We start from the raw sequence: 17285 nt of genomic DNA on the forward strand, positions 1-17285 counted from the left end.
TTCATTAATTGCCGGTGATTTATACAGAAATAATAAGAAACGAACTGTTATTGTAAAACGGCTGGAAAATCGCCGTCATAATTCTTACAAAATGACTAAAAGCTCCGGTAAATGCGGCTGCACTAAATGCGCGTAAGTATTTATGATTTTCAGTGATTTTATTATTTTATTTAATTTAGGAGATGTTTAATCAATTTTTTAATTAATAAATTAATTTTTAATAAATAATATCGATAATTTTTGTAACAAATAAATTTAGAGAAAGAAAATTAGAAGAAAAAATTAACATGTAAAAATTATAAAAAAATAAAAAATGAAATTTTTTAAACAAATTTGTTTGTTAAAAAAAATAAAAAATATTCAAGTAACAGCTAAATTTCATTAAATTAATTAAACAGATATTTAATCATTTTTGTAACAAATAAATTATGGCAAAAAATTCGAAGAAAAAAAAATTGATATAAAATTTTTAAAAATAAAAATGCAATTTTTTAAATAAATTTGTTTGTTAAAAAAAATAAAAAATATTCAAGTAACAGCTAAATTTCATTAAATTAATTAAACAGATATTTAATCATTTTTGTAACAAATAAATTATGGCAAAAAAATTAAAAAAAAAATTGAGATAAAAATTTTTAAAAATAAAAAATGCAATTTTTTAAATAAATTTGTTTGTTAAAAAACAATTTTTAAAATGATAAAGTGATTTTTAACTTTAATATCATAAATATTTATTGCAAAACAGACGCAGAAAGCGCAAGAAGGAGGTTAAGTCAGTTATTACCGAAGAAATGGCGTACCAGCATCAGGATAAAATGGCGCCCACTGTGGAAGAAAATAAAATAAATTTAGAAACTGGACAGGTTAATAACCTAAATGAAGAAGAGTACAGCCACCTTGGGGATTACAGAAAATTGTACTTGGCAGTATTTGTATTTTATATTTTAGTTACCTGTATAACATTTCTGTCGATGAAATTTATTTTCAACTTGGGTTGTCTTTTTAAATGCCGCCACCCGGGTCTGTTGGTCCGACCGAGAATAAAATGTTGAGTTGTATTACGTGTGTGGCTTATAGAATAGAGGGGTTTTGTTGTTCTGTTAATATTTGAGGTACCGAAATAAGTGGTTTAATGATTAAAAGGCAACAAACGGACTTAACCGAGCGAGCCTGGTGGACTGACATGACTCATCGGGTGTACATGCCTCCGCTGATGCTGCAGAAGCCGTCTTCCAAGCCAACTAGGTCCGAGTGTTCATCAGCAACTTCCGGCTTCAGATCTGCCCGACCAGAAACACCCGATCCGCCTTCAAGTTCATCTTCCTTAATCTCTGACGCTTCAGAGTACAAGTAATCTGAAAGAAGAAATAATATAACTAAATTTAATGAATGCTAGTTTTAAATTTAAATGTAATTTACAGCTGACTGATTACAGGTCATGCTTAAGCTCAATAATCTCGGAAGAAATTCCCGAAAATTTAAAAACAAAGTAAGTTTTTTTCTTCTTTTTGAGATTTTAGATCATTTAAATTATTAAGAGAATAAGGAAAATTTTGTGTCTTAAGAAATCTTAAGATCCTGTATCTCGTGAACTATTAACATTTTTAAAGATATAAGCTCATTTTGATGTTATACTCATCGAGACCTTTCATTTGAGTACCCACATCAATTTTTCATATATTTTATATATTTATATATTTCACAAATACCATATATATGAAATATATAAAAATTGCCATGTGGGTACTTAAATGAAAGGTCTCGATGAGTGTAACATCAGAATGAGCTTATATCTTTAAAAATGTCAATAATTAAGAAATGACCTTGTATCTTGTCAACTATTGACATTTTTGAAGATCTAAGCTCACCCTGACATTACACTCATCAAGACCTTTCATTTAAGTACCCACATCAATTTTTCAAATATTTTATATATTTATATATATTATATATATTTATATATGAAAAATATATCAAAAATGCATGTGGGTACTCAAATGAAAGCTCTTGATGAGTGTAACATCAAGATGAGCTTATATCTTCAAAATATATATTATATATATGTATATTTGAAAAAATATATAAAAATTGATGTGGGTACTCAAATGAAAGCTCTTGATGAGTGTAACATTTAAATGAGCTTATATTTTTATAAATGTCAATAGTTAATGAAAGTAAAGTGCAATTTAACAAAAGTCATTTAATAAAAAAAATTTTTATTATATTTATCGTTAAAAAATTACGGCAGTCACCTAGTGACTGCATTGTTGCTAGTTTAAATTATTTAGTAAATTAAATCGAAATAAATAATCACATTTGTCATCACTTAGACCCGAGTTACCGGTGGTAAGAAGTAAGTCTCAGCCGTTGGGCCACCAGCCAAGCCCAAAAGAATTGAGAGAACTGCAAATGATAGCCAGCAAACGGAAGAAGACTCAGATTAAGAAGCGACCTGTTTGTAGAACCACCAGCCATGCTACAGACAGCTTCAGTAACTGCGTTAAGTGTTCAAGGATTGTGTCTAGGCCTTTTAAAAAAATGCAACACCAATTTCCGGGAAATTACTGACTCCTAATGTAAGAAGATATGAAAAATATGAATAAATAAAATTTTTAGTGATAGATATGTAACCTCATTTGTTCTTTAATTTTCTCCACCGACTTCCTAGTGTACTTTATTTAAATCTTCTGAAATATGCATGACTCTATATCCGTCTTGACAGTAGCACACGTGCTTTTAGCAGTATTATGAAATAGAGTAGTGTTACAAGAAGAAGAAGAAGAAGAAGTCAAGTGGAGGAGTTGTCTGATTATGGTTGACATTATCTCGCTTCAGAGGGACTGGTATGGATATCCGATATAGAAGACGGAGAATAGCCGCGAGAATAAATAGGAAGAAGACAACTTAATGGTGGAGCAACTCAGTTTGGATCTCTTCGTGCACCCTTGACTTATATATCCAGCGTTGTTTAAAATAAAATAAAATAAATAAGAATAACTTTGGATAATCGGGAGAGTCCGGTTCTTCTCGTTGTTATACTCACAACCTCCCCGGCATACCGTTTTAGTTTTAAGACGGTAACGTCGTGTAAGTACGCTATTTTGAGTCACCTCGCACTAAATATGGTCAGATGGGTGAGTGCGGGTTGTAGAAAACCAGGCGGAGCATCCCCTGGTTGTCTTGATATACATAGTGGGGGCACAACAGCCCAAAGTTACTTAGACAAGTTCAGCTCTATCAGTTGGACAGTTGGTTCTGTGTAACCATCTCGCACCATCCAAGTTTTTGAATACCAACTGTAAACATGGTAAGTATCTAAAGTTAACAATAAAAAACAAAATATTCTAAGTAATTAATTTGAGAAAGTGAAGACTAGATTTTTATCAACAGTGACACAAGATTGATTATTTTATTTTATATATATACATATATATTTATTGAGTGTTTAAATAAGAGTGATTACTTTATTAGACGGTGAAGGTGCTGTGCCAATTATCTTCACTTAAATTTTCGTATTTTATTCTCTAGATTATAAAGTGTGAATAAATTTATTATTTCTTCTTTAAATTCTAGATTATTATTCTTCAGCTTGGTACTTTAATAAATCCAAGAGACATATTAATATATACGAGCAACTTTGCAGTCACTATGTGACTGCCGTGACTTGTGAACTATAAATAAATAAAATTTTGTTAAATTGCACTGTAATTTTTTAACTATTGACCTTTTCAAAAATATAAGCTCATCCTGATGTTACACTCATTGAGACCTTTCATTTGAGTACCCACATCAATTTTTTATATATTTTTCATATATACATACATATAATATATATACATATATATATATAAATATACAAAATATATAAAAATTGATGTGGGTATTCAAATGAAAGGTCTCGATGAGTGTAACATCAGAATGAGCTCATATCTTTACAAATGTCAATTATTATGAAATTATATTGTATTTTGTTAACTTATGATATTTTTAAAGATATAAGCTCATACCGACATTACACTCATCGAGACCTTTCATTTGAGTACCCACATCAATTTTTCATATATTTTATATATTTATATATATTATATATAAGAAATATATGAAAAATTGATGTGGGTACTCAAATGAAAGGTCTCGATGAGTGTAATGTCGGGGTGAGCTTATATCTTTAAAAATGTCAAGAGTTAACGAGATACAGGGTCATTTCTTAATTATATATCTAGATATAGAATATTTTCAAATGCTGCCTAAATACTTATTCGCTGGCCACAAAATTTTGCTTATTCTCTTAATAATATAGATAACTAGAGTTAGTGCATAATTATTGTAAAAATAAATACATAGACTTACGTAATATCGAGTAACTCGAGAGGCGGTCTATATACGTCCCGGTAGATTATTACACCAAACGGGATAGAGTAGTGTGGTAGAGCCAGAGGCCTATTATTAGGCCCAAGCTCCGCGAAGACGCCTTCCTAATTTTCCTGAAGCGTCTCAGTATCAAAGTTTATTAGTCGGGAGCTTCTATCCATTGGCACTCTTCAATCTCCAATTTTCACTCGCTCTTTGACACTCGTCTGGTTAATTAAATATTTTAGAAAATTTTTATTTAAATAATGGTCAGTTTTTAAAATAATTATTTTATTTTATTTTATTTTTTATAATAATAAATTAAATTAAATTCTTACCTTTAATCTTCAGGCGGATAAGGAAAAGAAGAAGAAGACGAAAAAGAAGGAAGACGCATCGCCGACCCCAGCACCAGCTGCAGCAGCTTCACCGACGCCTCCTCCAGAGTCACCCAAGGAAGCTCCCAAGCCAAAGAGTCCTTCAGGAACACCCAGCGGGTCCCAAAGAGCCAGCAGCCGTGGCTCCAAACGTGCTAAGCGCGCTGGATCCAGTGTCTTCTCTCTGTTCACACAGAAGCAAGTCGCTGAGTTCAAAGAAGTAATTATTTTTTTATGAAAATTAAGTTAGCCGACATCTGAAAATTTTAAGAATTTTTTTTCATTGAAAAAATTATTAAAAACAAATTTCATTCGTAAAAAACTTGAAGAACTATAAGTGCAATTTTTCTAAAGTGACATTAAAGTTAGCTTTCACTTGACAATTTTTTAAATTTATTTAACTGAAAAATTTGTTGCAAAAAATTATTTTAAAAAAATTGCATTTTTAATTTTTTTAAATTTTTACATGTAAATTTTTTAAATAATTTTTTTCTTGTCATAATTAATTTGTTACAAAAATTGTCAAATATCTGCTAAATAAATTATGAAAATTAAGTTAGCCGACATCTAAAAATTTTAACAGTATTTTTTTATTAAAAAAAAATATTACAAAAAAATAAAAAAAAAATTTCATTTGTAAAAAACTTTAAAAACTGTAAGTGCAATTTTTAAAAAATATTTTTTTGTTCTAATTTAATTATTGAAAAAAAAATTAAAAATGTCGGCTAACTTTAGTGTTATTATTTTTTAATTACCAAGACATCGTCTTCTTTGGTTCTGGTTTTTTTTTAATTTATTTATTTTTATTTTTTTTGTCTTCAAGGCCTTCCAGATGATGGACCACGACAAAGACGGCATCATCGGCAAGGAAGACCTGCGTCAGACCTTTGACTCAGTAGGTCGTCTGGCCACTGACAAGGAGTTGGACGCGATGCTGGAAGAGGTAGAGGGACCCATCAACTTCACTCAACTTCTCACTCTGTTTGCCAACCGTATGTCGGGAGGTTCGTACGAGACAATCTTACGATTTAAAACTACGTGACGGGTAAGGGTCACACAGAGGTAAAGGAAACTATAGAATTGGCGAGCCAGCAGCCCTCCGTTTCACCGGATCTACAAATAATTAAATTATTATTTTTATTTATTTTAAATATCTAAATTTATTTTTAATTGTTAGACTTAAAGTTTGTGTCAGTGTCAATGTTACCTTTTTTTTAATTTATGTCTTCCATTTGTGTCTTCTTCCCAATTTCAACTTATCCGTGTGTTTTTTTTTTTTTTTTAACGAATGAACTGAAGTTAACTGACATTAAAATTTTTTTTTTAATTTATAACAATTAATTTATTATAAAAAAAAATTTTATTTAAAAACTTCCACATGTAAAAATTAAATGACATTAAAGTTAGCTGCCATTTAACCATTTTTTAATTTTTTTTAACAAACAAATTTGTTCTAAAAAATTATTTTTAAAAAATGGCATTTTTTAATTTTTAAAATTTCATGAAAATTAATTTTAACAATTTTTAGAATTTTTCTAACAAATTGTGGAAAAAAAAATTGACATGTAGAAATTTTAAAAATGCAATTTTTTAACGATTATTTTTTAGAATTAATTTAATTGTTGAAGAAAATTAAAAATTGGTTAAGTGACAGCTTGTCAATTTTTTTTTGCTATAATTTATTTGTTACAAAAATTCTTAAAATAATTTAGTATCTGCTAAATTAATTATCATAAAAATTAATAAAGCATCAGTGGAATTTTTCTTAAAGATTTTTTTTTATTGTAATTAATTGTTGTAACAATTAAAAAAAAATGACAGTTGTAAGCTAACTTCAGCATTGTTAAGACCTTTGTCTTGTTCAAAAATTTGATTTTTTGAGGTTACCTTCACTTGAATGTCAAACCCGGTATGTTTCTTCTCTATTTATTTATAATTGGTCTTTATTAATAGTTAAAAAAAAAAATATTTATTTTGTGTCCTGGAAATCGTGGTAATTATTTTATAAATCGATGTAATTGTAATTAATCGTGTCAACCCAAAAAAGTGTGAGCGAACGTGTTTCGCCTCCTTATCCTGGTCTTGCTCTATGTGTTTTCTGCACTTGTCTGTGTGGCCCTTACCCGTTCATTAGTACTCACTATGCCTCGTTGGCGATGTTACAGCAGGATCGGATGAGGACTCAGTTATTATCGAGGCCTTCAGCACCTTTGACACCAATGGAAAGATCAATGGAGACAGGTGAGTAAACTTTTTTTTATTTAAAATGTGATATTGAAGATGATAGGAGTAAAAAAATTTTTTAGAGTAAAAAATCAATTAAATTCGTTTTTTAAAAACTTTACTAAATAATTCTACAGGTGAAAATTATTAGTAGAAGTTTTTAAGTGTTTTTATTGTTGTAATTAATTAAAAAAAAAGTTGACAGCTGTCAGCTGATTTTATTGTTATAAAAATTAAAAAAAAATCAGTGGAAATTTTTAGAAGCATTTTTTTTGTAATTAATTTGTTAAAAAAATTGACAGCTGTCAGCTGATTTTAAAAATTTTTTTCAAATAAAAAATCAATTAAATTCTTTTTTTTTTAATTTTATTAAATAATTCCACATGTGAAAATTATTAGTAGAAGTTTTTAAAAGTATTTTTATTGTTGTAATTAATTTAAAAAAAATTGACAGATATCAGCTGATTTCACTATTATAAAAATTTAAAAAAAATCATTAGTAGAAATTTTTATGATAATAAAGTTAGCAGATATTTAATAATTTTTAAATTTTTTTTACACAAATAAATAATGGCAAAAAAAAATATTTAAAAAATTGACATGTAGAAATTTTAAAAAATTAAAAACGCAATTTTTTAGAATTAATTCAATCGTTAAATAAAATTAAGAATTAATCAAGTGACAGCTAAATTTAATGTCATAAATTTTTAGAAGCATTTTTTTTTTTTAATTAATTTGTTACAAAAATTAAAAAAAAAAAAAAAAATTGACAGCTATCAGCTGACTCAGTAATGAAAATTAAGTTAGCCGACATTTAATAATTTTTTTTTTATTGAAGAAATGATGACAAAAAAATAAAAAAAAATTTCACTTTTAAAAAACTTTAAAAACTGTAAGTGAAATTAAAAAAAAAATATTTTTTTGTTCTAATTTAATTATTAAAAATGAAAATCGTCGGCTAACTTTAGTATTATGACTCAGTATCATATTTAAAATTACCCCGTGAACTTTAAATAAATTTAAAAATAAAATTGTCCAGGTTGAGGCACGCTCTGGTGACCTTTGGCGACAAATTCACAGCCAAGGAAGTAAACGATGCCTTTGACAACATGTACATTGATGAGAAAGGAATGATTGACACCCAGAGTCTTATTGCCATGCTGACCGGTACCGGCGAAGAAGATGATGAATAAACCCATCAATAAATAAATAAACAAATAAATTAATTAATTATGATGATAATAATAATAATAACAAGCTGGTCCATCTCATCGTTTTACTCAAAAAATTTAATTTTAAATATTTATTTAATTACAAAGTCTTTTAATGGCTGGCAAAGTTGCACCTTGGACTTGAACGCGCGATTAGCTGAGCCCTGGTTAATTTTATTTATTTAAACAAAGAATATAAATATTAATACCTAAATTTCAATAAAACTCGGGGACATCTGTTCGTGTATATAATAATAATAATAATAATAATAATAATAATAATAATAATAATAATAATTATAATAATAATAATAATGATAATAATAATAATTTATGTATACGTGTGCTGTACTTATTGAGATTGTAGTATATGTACAACGTCAGAGATATAATTCCCTTGCATCCTTCACTATTCATTTTCATAATAAATAATTTAAAGTAATAGTAATAATAATAAAATTATAATAAGAATAATAATAATAATGATATATATAAATAAAAAATAAAGAGACGGGCTATCGTCAAAGGAGGTTTTAAAATCCTTGAATATCGTTCATAAAAAAAATAATTTTTAAATCCCTAAAAATTATAAATTATTGACATTATATTTAAATAAATAATATATATTATTAAGAGAATAAGCAAAATTTTTTGGCCAGTGTATTTAGATGATAAAATGGGTTTTAATGGTTAAATTTGGTATCGTTGGAAAGGTCTTTACCTGGAATTGTGCCTTTTCATGGTTTCATAACATTCTCACCAATAGTCAATTTTTGATGATAAGTATTTAGGCTTCATTCGAAAATGCTCGATCTCTAGATACATAATTGAGAAATTACCTTATATCTTGTGAACTATTGACATTTTTAAAGATATAAGCTCATACCGATGTTACACTCATCAAGACCTTTCATTTGAGTATCCACATCAATTTTTCATATATTTTATATATTTATATATTCCACAAATACCATATATATAAAATATATAAAAATTGCCATGTGGGTACTTAAATGAAAGGTCTCGATGAGTGTAACATCAGGATGAGCTTATATCTTTAAAAATGTCAATAATTAATAAATTACCTTATATCTTGTGAACTATTGACATTTTTAAAGATATAAGCTCATCCTGATGTTACACTCATCGAGACCTTTCATTTGAGTACCCACATCAATTTTTCATATATTTATATATATTATATATATGTATATATCAAAAATGCATGTGGGTACTTAAATGAAAGCTCTTGATGAGCTTATATCATTAAAAACGTGATTATTTAAGAAAGTACAGTGCAATTTAACAAAAATCATTATTTAATAAAGCAAAATTTTATTTATTTACATTTCACGGCAGTCACGTAGTGACTGCAAGGTTGCTAGTGGTTAATTAATCATTTAAATAATATAAATATCTTTATTTTTGATTTGGCATTTCTTCAAGTGATATTAATATTTATTATCCAATCTCTTTAGTGAGAAGACGATGTTTTCACTTTGTACAATTAATGCAGTACAAAAGTGAATTTATATTTAAATATTTCATATGGTATTTATAAAGAAACCTTGGATTAAGTAATTTTATTTATATATTCAGTGCTTGGGTGGCCGTTCACCGAATAACAAGCTTCCTACTCTCACATTTGTACTGCCAAGTTCAATCTAAAAAATAATTTAGGTTAGAGAATAATTTATATTAAAAAATTATTTATTTATTAAAATACTAACAGCATGCTCGAAGTCAGTAGACATTCCCATTGATAATTCAACCTGCTCTTTATCAAGACTCAGTTCTTTGCAAATTTCTTCTCTGCACTGTCGCAAAGAAAGAAAGTCTGGATTAGGACCGCTCGCTGGATCGTAACCGTAGGCTCCAATTGTCATAATTCCCAAGAAGTTTAAATTTTTACAATTTTCTAGGACGTGTTTTACCAGCGAGGAAGCTTCAGCTGGCTCGCATCCACTTTTTTCTGCAATAAGTTAAATAAAAAATATAGAAATTAAATTAGATAAAAATTAGTGGAATTAAAATTGGCTGGTGATGATGAGCAATACCTTGTTCTTTGCTGGTGTTTACTTGAACCATAATATTAAGCTTAAAGTCATCACTTGTTCTGAACTTCGGCCAAGCAGTATCTAGCGCCGTTGCCAATTTATTCGAGTCGACTGTCTCGACAACCCAGATATTCGGCACCGCCAGCACTTTATTTACTTTGTTTCTCTGCAGGTGACCGATGAAATGCCAGCGGATGTCACGCTTTAGGATGTCAGGGTGTCCGGCTTTTTCGATCAACTCATTGACGTAATTTTCCCCAAAGTGTTGTTGACCAGCGTCGTAAGCGTCTATCACCAAATTTGGCGGCTTTGTCTTGCTGACAGCCACCAGACGCGGTATTACATTACCAAACTCCTAAAATAAATTGTAAATATTTTGATTTTACTAAAATAAATTTTGATGATAAATATAATAATTTATTTTATTTTTTTTTTAATAAATCATGACAATAAAAAATTGACAAGTTTTAAAAAATTAAATTTTTTTTAAATAATTCTTTTTTTAATGAAAATTAATTTAGCATATATTTAATAATTTTAATAATTATATTACAAATAAATTATGGCAAAAAAAATTTTTAAAAATAAAAAATGCAATTTTTTAAAAATAATTTTTTGGGACAAATTTTTTTGTTAAATAAAATTAAAAAATTGATCAAGTGGTTGCTAACTTTAATGTAATTAATAAATAATTGATCATTTTTTTATTTACTTACAGATGGACGTCTAGAACATGCTTGAGAAATTTTATCTCTGACGAAACTGAGGTTTCCAGCTATGTCCACCATTTTTATCTTCATTACATAAATTGTCAGTGGTATTAAATCAACAATTAATATTGTTATTAAAGCTTATCATCATTTTTGTATTATTAAAAATACGACAATCATTAGATACAATAATACAAGTTACTCTGTAATAATTAAAAACATGGAGAACGTCAAATTAGTTAAACAAGTCCCGGCAGAGGTCACTTGAAAAAGAATGGGGGGAAATTATAATTGTAGCGGGAGTAGAACATTTATGTTTATACTAACATAAAATTTATGACATTAAAGTTAGCAATCACTTGACAATTTTTAATTTTTTTTAACAAATAAATTTGTTCCAAAAAATTGCACTTTTAATTTTTTACAATTTTGACATGTAAATTTTTTTTTTTAATTTTAAAAATTCTAAAAATTATTAAATATCTGCTACTTTAATTTTCAATAATAATAAAGTTAGCCGACATTTTTGATTTTTTTATTTTGCTTAATTTATTAAATTATAATTAAAAAATTGCACTAACAGTTTTTGAAGTTTTTAACAAATGAAAAAAATTTTTTTGTAATAATTTTTGAATAAAAAAAATCATAAGAATTTTTAGATGTCGGCTAACTTTATTTTCATTAATTTTCATGGAAAATTTATCCACGGCTTTTTAATTTAAAACAATTCCATACCAATACATAATAATGATAACGATAGGAAAATATATTGACTTGTTAAAAAAATTTAAGACACTTTCGTATGGATAAATGGAATTTTTTTTTAAAACAATCAAAGTACAAAGTCCCAATCTGCCTGAGGTGAGTGTGAATTGATACCTATGAACGGATTTATAATTATGTACATATGTGTTGATTACAAAATTGGTAACTCAGATTTATCTTTGATGTCAGACGTGATACTCTCGAAGAAATGCGTAATAATCATAACAAAAATAAACAAGATAAAATATTACATAATTCAAAATGATAACAATAATAGTTTGAGATCAATTATTTAACAGAACAGTTTACAATAGTAGTAATACTAATTATTTCCTTTCATAAAGGAAAAATTCATACGTTATGAAAACTAAATTATCCGACATGTTAAAATTTTTATAATTTATTTTTATATTAATAATAATAATAATTTGTTTTATTGAAAAATTATTTTTAAAAAAATTAAAAGAAAAAATTTCACATACAGAAAGTTTGAAAAACTACAAGAGCAATTTTTTAAAAATATTATTTTAGACTTAATTTAATTAATAAAATAAATAAAAAATTGTTAAATGTCGGTTAACTTTATTATCATTGATACGTTTAATTGTGATGTGCTGATTATTCCGATAAACAGCAGAATTATATTACAACTGTATTTTGGGATTAAATTGAGGTATATTGCTCGCCTCAAAAGTACTTCTCCAAATGTTTCACCAAGCTACTTGGATCAACATTTGGTCCGTGTCGCTCGACGACTTTTCCGTCTTTGTCGACGATGAATTTTGTGAAGTTCCACTTGATAAAGCTTCCCAGTAATCCGCCCTTTTCCTGCTTCAAGTACTTCCACAGTGGATGAGCTGTCTCACCATTGACGTCTATCTTTTCAAACAAATCAAACTTGATCTACGCCGAAAAAAAGTAAAATAAATTACAAGAATTTTATCAAAGTTTGCTAAACAAAAATAATGAATTAAAATAAAAAAAATACTTTTTGACGATTAGCAAAGCTGCAAATTTCTTCACTGCCTCCGGGCTCTTGACCGTTAAATTGATTGCATGGGAATGCCAAAATACGAAGACCTAAATTATTTTTTTAAATTAATAATAGTATATTACACACCTAGGGAAGTAAAGTAAGAAATGTCTCAGATCACATGCAATTGTTGGCCGAGGCGAAGCCGAGGTCAACAAACATGTGATCTGAGGCTTTCTTATTTACTTCCCGAGGAGTGTATACTATTTTTTTGTCCGACGAAGGCGGAAAGTGGCAACTTAGTTTAGCGCAGCGGGACGAAAGTTGCCACTTTCCGCCCGGAGGGCAAAAAAAACTATTGTTGAAAAAATGATAAATTTTATATAAATACCACGAGACTCTGCATATTGATCATAAAGCTCATTCAGTTCTTTGTAATTAGTAGCAGTGAGTCCACACTTAGATGCGACATTTACAATCAACAGAACGTGGCCTTTATACCTGAAATTTAATTCATAGCAATGTTTAAATTAACAGTTTATAGAAACCGGAATTGAACTCGAAAAAAATAAGTACATTCATAGTTTAACCTACTTTTCCAAAGGTACTTTTTCCCCCTTAATGGATTCAGCTTCGAAATCATGGACGGACTTGGCCGACTTGTAATCCAAGTTTCCACTCATAACTATTTAAATTACAAAAATATTTTATCATTTTTTAATTAAATAATTTTTTTCGTTACAGTAAATCATTTTTAACGACATGTAAATTTATTTAGCAGATATTTGACAATTTTTTTAACAAATAAATTATGACAAAAAAAAAATTATTTAAAGAATTAACATGAAGAAATTAAAAAAAAATTAAAAAATGCAATGTTTTTTAAATAAAATTAAAAAATTGTCAAGTGAAAGCTAACTTTAATGTCATTTTAGCGACATATTTGTTGTTAAACTCCTACAATTAATTTATCTTGCAAATAGAATTAAAACAATTAAAAACGATACTAATTAAATTTAAATTTTTCAATTTAACTACTTATAACTTGGGAGTATTTAAATACGTGCCTGCTAAATTTCGAATTTGTTGCAACCCGGCAGGTATTATTGGATATTTCAAAAAACGCATTCTTCTCCTAGATTTATTCAGTGAAAAAAAAAAAAAATTATTTATTTGTCACAATTAATTATACTCAACTTGAAAATTTTTCAAACAATTTTTTTTAAGAAAATTTATTTAGGAGATATTTAATAATATTTTTGGTTAAAAAAAATTGAAAAATTATCACTGTTAACTTTAATGTGATTTTTTTTTGTAAGCAAACAAAATTAATTTTCCAATTTTTATTTAAAAATGTAAATAAAAAATAGAAAGATCCAAAAGTTAAAAAACAATTTCCTTTTTATTAATTAAAACTCAAAATTTTTGTACTAATTCTTTATTTTGCAAGAAAAATTTTTGAACTTGCAAGTAGCGCCATCTATCAAGAAAACAGCGAAAGAACTGATCCGTCATCAAGAGATTACTCATTTACACTATTTATTTATTTATTTATTTCTTTTTGAAAGACCCAACAGCCAATGGCCATTAACAGGGTCACATAAGTATACAAATGAGATACAAATACATAAATTTATACATTATTATTACAATAAGGAGAGACAGTGGCCAAGGGCATTATATTAATAATTGAAATAGTCAATCCAAATTGTGATCCATCCAGCATATTAAATAAATAATACCAACATAGCTTTATGAAATAGATAAGATTAATAATAAGTAATATTAAAAATATAGTAAATGCACAAGTAAAAACGTTAGGTGGTTATTAATTCATAATTTGTTCTCTTAGATACTAAAATTTACTATTTACACGCAATTTATTAATTTATTATTTTTATTGAATCAGTTATTTATTTATTTATTAAATAAAATGTAACTATCAAATAATATTGAATTGTTCTTTGGGCCAGTTTTTCAATCCAGGATAAAATTTTATCCAATGACAAAATATATCTATATATTTTATATATATAAATATAATATTGGCAATAATAATAACTTTTATCCTGGATTGAAAAACTGGACCTTAAAGTAAAAGATTTATCAGACGTATTCTTACCTATAGTAGTAGTATGTAATATCAAATAATTATTGTAGAGATAATATATTTATTTGCAGGTGAAAAAAATGCTGACTGAACGAACAGAGCAACTTATTTACTAGTTACTACGACTCACACTTTACACTATTGCCGCGTTCCACTAAGCGCTTAGTGGAGCGCCCCCTACAAATTATAATTAGAAACTAACCTCAAATTTTGACATGACATTAGCCGGCTTAGGTTTATCTACCTTGCAATCTGGTAATACAATTTAAATTGTAACACGTTGAAGTGGTGTGTGATAAATCAGCTGTTTTGAAAAAATTAAATATTCACGTGAAAATATATATTAAAAAATCAAAATGAGAATTGCTGTGGAAGGTTGCGCTCATGGAGAGCTAGAAATTATTTACGACATTCTAATGGACACGGAAAAAAGTACTGGCAAAAAAGTAGATTTATTGGTTTGTTGTGGTGATTTTCAATCAGTAAGAAATGCTGAAGATTTAAATTATATGGCTGTTCCAGATAAATATAAAGAACTGTGTTCTTTTCACAAGTAAGTACTGGAAAAAATAATGAAAATTAAAGTAGCAGATATTTGATAATTTATATAATTTTTTTAAGAAATAAATTACTCCAAAAATTAATTGACGTAGAAATTAAAAAAATTAAACATGCAATTTTTTTTAATAATTTTTCAGAACAAATTTGTTAAATGAAATAAAAAAATAGTCAAGTGGCTGCTAACTTTAATGTCATAGAAAAAAATCTTAGTCACAAGATGATAAATTTAATAAATGTTTTTGTTTTTACTCTAGATATTATTCAGGAGAAAAAACCGCTCCAGTGTTGACAATATTCATCGGAGGTAATCATGAGGCTTCTAATTATCTCCAAGAACTTCCTTATGGAGGATGGGTAGCTCCCAATATTTATTACATGGGATACGCAGGGGTGCTAAATGTCGGCGGAATTAGAATTGCTGGCATTTCTGGAATTTTTAAGGCTCAGAATTTGCTCGCTGGACATTTCGAGCAGCCGCCTTATAATGGTTCAACTATTAGGAGTGTATATCATATTAGAAACCTAGAAGTCTTTAGGTTGAAACAGGTACGTTTTTATTATTTAAAAATTATACTTAAATTAGAAGACACTTTATGATTTTTCTAACAAATAAATTATGACAAAACATTTATAAAAAAAATGTAAATGCAATTTTTTGAAAATGAATTTTAATGTTTTGATAACATCAAAACATTTCAACATTTAAATGATATAGAAATTATCAAACTCTTGACAACTTTTTTAATTTTTCTTGAAAAATTGCATTTACAATTTTTTAATGTTTCTACAGATGGAATTTTTTTAAATAAAATTTTTTTCCTGTAATTTATTAAGTAAAAAATTTTTTTAAATTATCAAATGTCTCAATTTTAGTGTTTTAAGTACGACATTGAAGTTAGCAGTCACTTGACAATTTTTTAATTTTATTTAACAAAAAAATTTCTTCCAAAAAATTAATTTAAAAAAATTGCATTTTTTATTTTTTTAAATTCTTACAGGTCAATTTTTTTTTTTGCATTAATTTATTTCTTAAAAAAATTCTAAAATTTATTAAATATCTGCTACTTTAATTTTCATGATTTAAGTTTAATAACTAATTTATTTTTTAAATTAAATTTAAAAATAATGGAGTGTCTCCTTATTTAGTATCATTTAAAAAAAATTAAATAATTGAATAATTATTTTTTATTTACAGTTAAGTGGAAACATAGATATATTTTTGTCCCATGATTGGCCTTGTGGAATTACAAAGTATGGCAACGAAAAAAAATTACTGAGGTTTAAAAAGCACTTTCAGTAAGTATTTATTTAAATAAAAAATAAAAAATTGTATCTTTATAAATTTTGGTTAATGAATTTAATTTATTTAACAGAGAAGACATCGAGAACAACGCTCTAGGCAGCCCACCAGGAATGGAGCTCCTCAAGCATCACTACCCGTCATACTGGTTTGCAGCTCATCTTCACTGCAAATTTGCAGCCCTGGTCCCGAATGAGAATCGTGATAAAGTAACAAAATTTTTGGCTCTAGATAAGTGTCTGCCCAAGCGTAAATTCTTGCAAATTTTAGACATACCACATGATGAGACACAATCACTGTCTCTGTCGTATGACATAGAGTGGCTCTCTGTTTTGTTGTTGACAAATTATCTGCTTAGTGTTAAAAACACACCCACTTACATGCCAGGACCCGGTGGAGCCGGTCGTTGGAATTTCACTCCAACTGAAGCTGAGAAAAATATTGTGTTGGAAAAATTTAATGACGATTTAAAAGTACCTTTGAACTTTGAAAGAGATAATGAATTGTCTTGGGGAATTAAAAATTTACCTGTTAATAATCAAACTAAATTCTTTTGCGAAAAATTGGGAATTGATGATCCCAGTGAGCTTATAAAACTTCAGCAAAGTAGAAGTTAAATTAAATAGTCATTTGTATTTGTAAAAATTA

At 27.5% G+C, this 17285-nt stretch overlaps 5 protein-coding genes across 9 annotated transcripts; 3 read left to right on the top strand and 2 right to left on the bottom strand.

Moving 5' to 3' along the window:
* The first annotated feature begins 20 nt into the window (after positions 1-20).
* Positions 21-3312, top strand: LOC123272121. The gene is made up of 5 exons (XM_044738784.1): positions 21-132; positions 746-916; positions 1144-1350; positions 1436-1489; positions 2331-3312. The coding sequence occupies exons 1-5, from the start codon at positions 92-94 to the stop codon at positions 2566-2568; spliced, it is 711 nt and encodes a 236-aa protein (XP_044594719.1). The 5' UTR covers positions 21-91; the 3' UTR covers positions 2569-3312.
* LOC123272122 (myosin regulatory light chain 2) lies at positions 3159-8700 on the top strand. Of its 3 annotated transcripts, none has more exons than XM_044738785.1 (5): positions 3159-3307; positions 4702-4947; positions 5551-5731; positions 6893-6968; positions 7990-8700. In XM_044738785.1, exons 1-5 carry the CDS (start codon positions 3305-3307, stop codon positions 8141-8143), a joined length of 660 nt encoding a protein of 219 aa, XP_044594720.1. In that variant the 5' UTR covers positions 3159-3304; the 3' UTR covers positions 8144-8700. The 3 variants fall into 3 exon arrangements, with proteins under 3 accessions (XP_044594720.1, XP_044594722.1, XP_044594721.1); XM_044738787.1 differs by having other exon boundaries at positions 3161-3307; positions 6896-6968; XM_044738786.1 differs by lacking the exon at positions 3159-3307 and adding an exon at positions 4455-4619.
* An 860-nt stretch (positions 8701-9560) lies between these two features.
* On the bottom strand, positions 9561-11268 carry LOC123271607 (pyridoxal phosphate homeostasis protein). Its single transcript, XM_044737989.1, has 4 exons — positions 10935-11268; positions 10219-10573; positions 9892-10133; positions 9561-9825 (listed from the first exon to the last, which is right to left on the bottom strand). The coding sequence occupies exons 1-4, from the start codon at positions 11016-11018 to the stop codon at positions 9757-9759; spliced, it is 750 nt and encodes a 249-aa protein (XP_044593924.1). The 5' UTR covers positions 11019-11268; the 3' UTR covers positions 9561-9756.
* A 990-nt stretch (positions 11269-12258) lies between these two features.
* Positions 12259-14924, bottom strand: LOC123271159 (probable phospholipid hydroperoxide glutathione peroxidase). Of its 3 annotated transcripts, none has more exons than XM_044737394.1 (5): positions 14792-14924; positions 13261-13357; positions 13058-13167; positions 12682-12773; positions 12259-12596 (listed from the first exon to the last, which is right to left on the bottom strand). In XM_044737394.1, the coding sequence occupies exons 2-5, from the start codon at positions 13347-13349 to the stop codon at positions 12381-12383; spliced, it is 507 nt and encodes a 168-aa protein (XP_044593329.1). In that variant the 5' UTR covers positions 13350-13357; positions 14792-14924; the 3' UTR covers positions 12259-12380. The 3 variants fall into 3 exon arrangements, with proteins under 3 accessions (XP_044593329.1, XP_044593328.1, XP_044593327.1); XM_044737393.1 differs by having other exon boundaries at positions 13261-13351; positions 14789-14923; XM_044737392.1 differs by lacking the exon at positions 14792-14924 and adding an exon at positions 13734-13835 and having other exon boundaries at positions 13261-13351.
* Positions 14925-14991: 67 nt separating this feature from the next.
* On the top strand, positions 14992-17285 carry LOC123271154 (lariat debranching enzyme). Its single transcript, XM_044737388.1, has 4 exons — positions 14992-15329; positions 15592-15883; positions 16533-16633; positions 16711-17285. The coding sequence occupies exons 1-4, from the start codon at positions 15133-15135 to the stop codon at positions 17252-17254; spliced, it is 1134 nt and encodes a 377-aa protein (XP_044593323.1). The 5' UTR covers positions 14992-15132; the 3' UTR covers positions 17255-17285.

This window comes from Cotesia glomerata, linkage group LG9 (genome assembly GCF_020080835.1).
Source record: "Cotesia glomerata isolate CgM1 linkage group LG9, MPM_Cglom_v2.3, whole genome shotgun sequence".
Lineage (NCBI taxonomy): Eukaryota > Metazoa > Arthropoda > Insecta > Hymenoptera > Braconidae > Cotesia > Cotesia glomerata.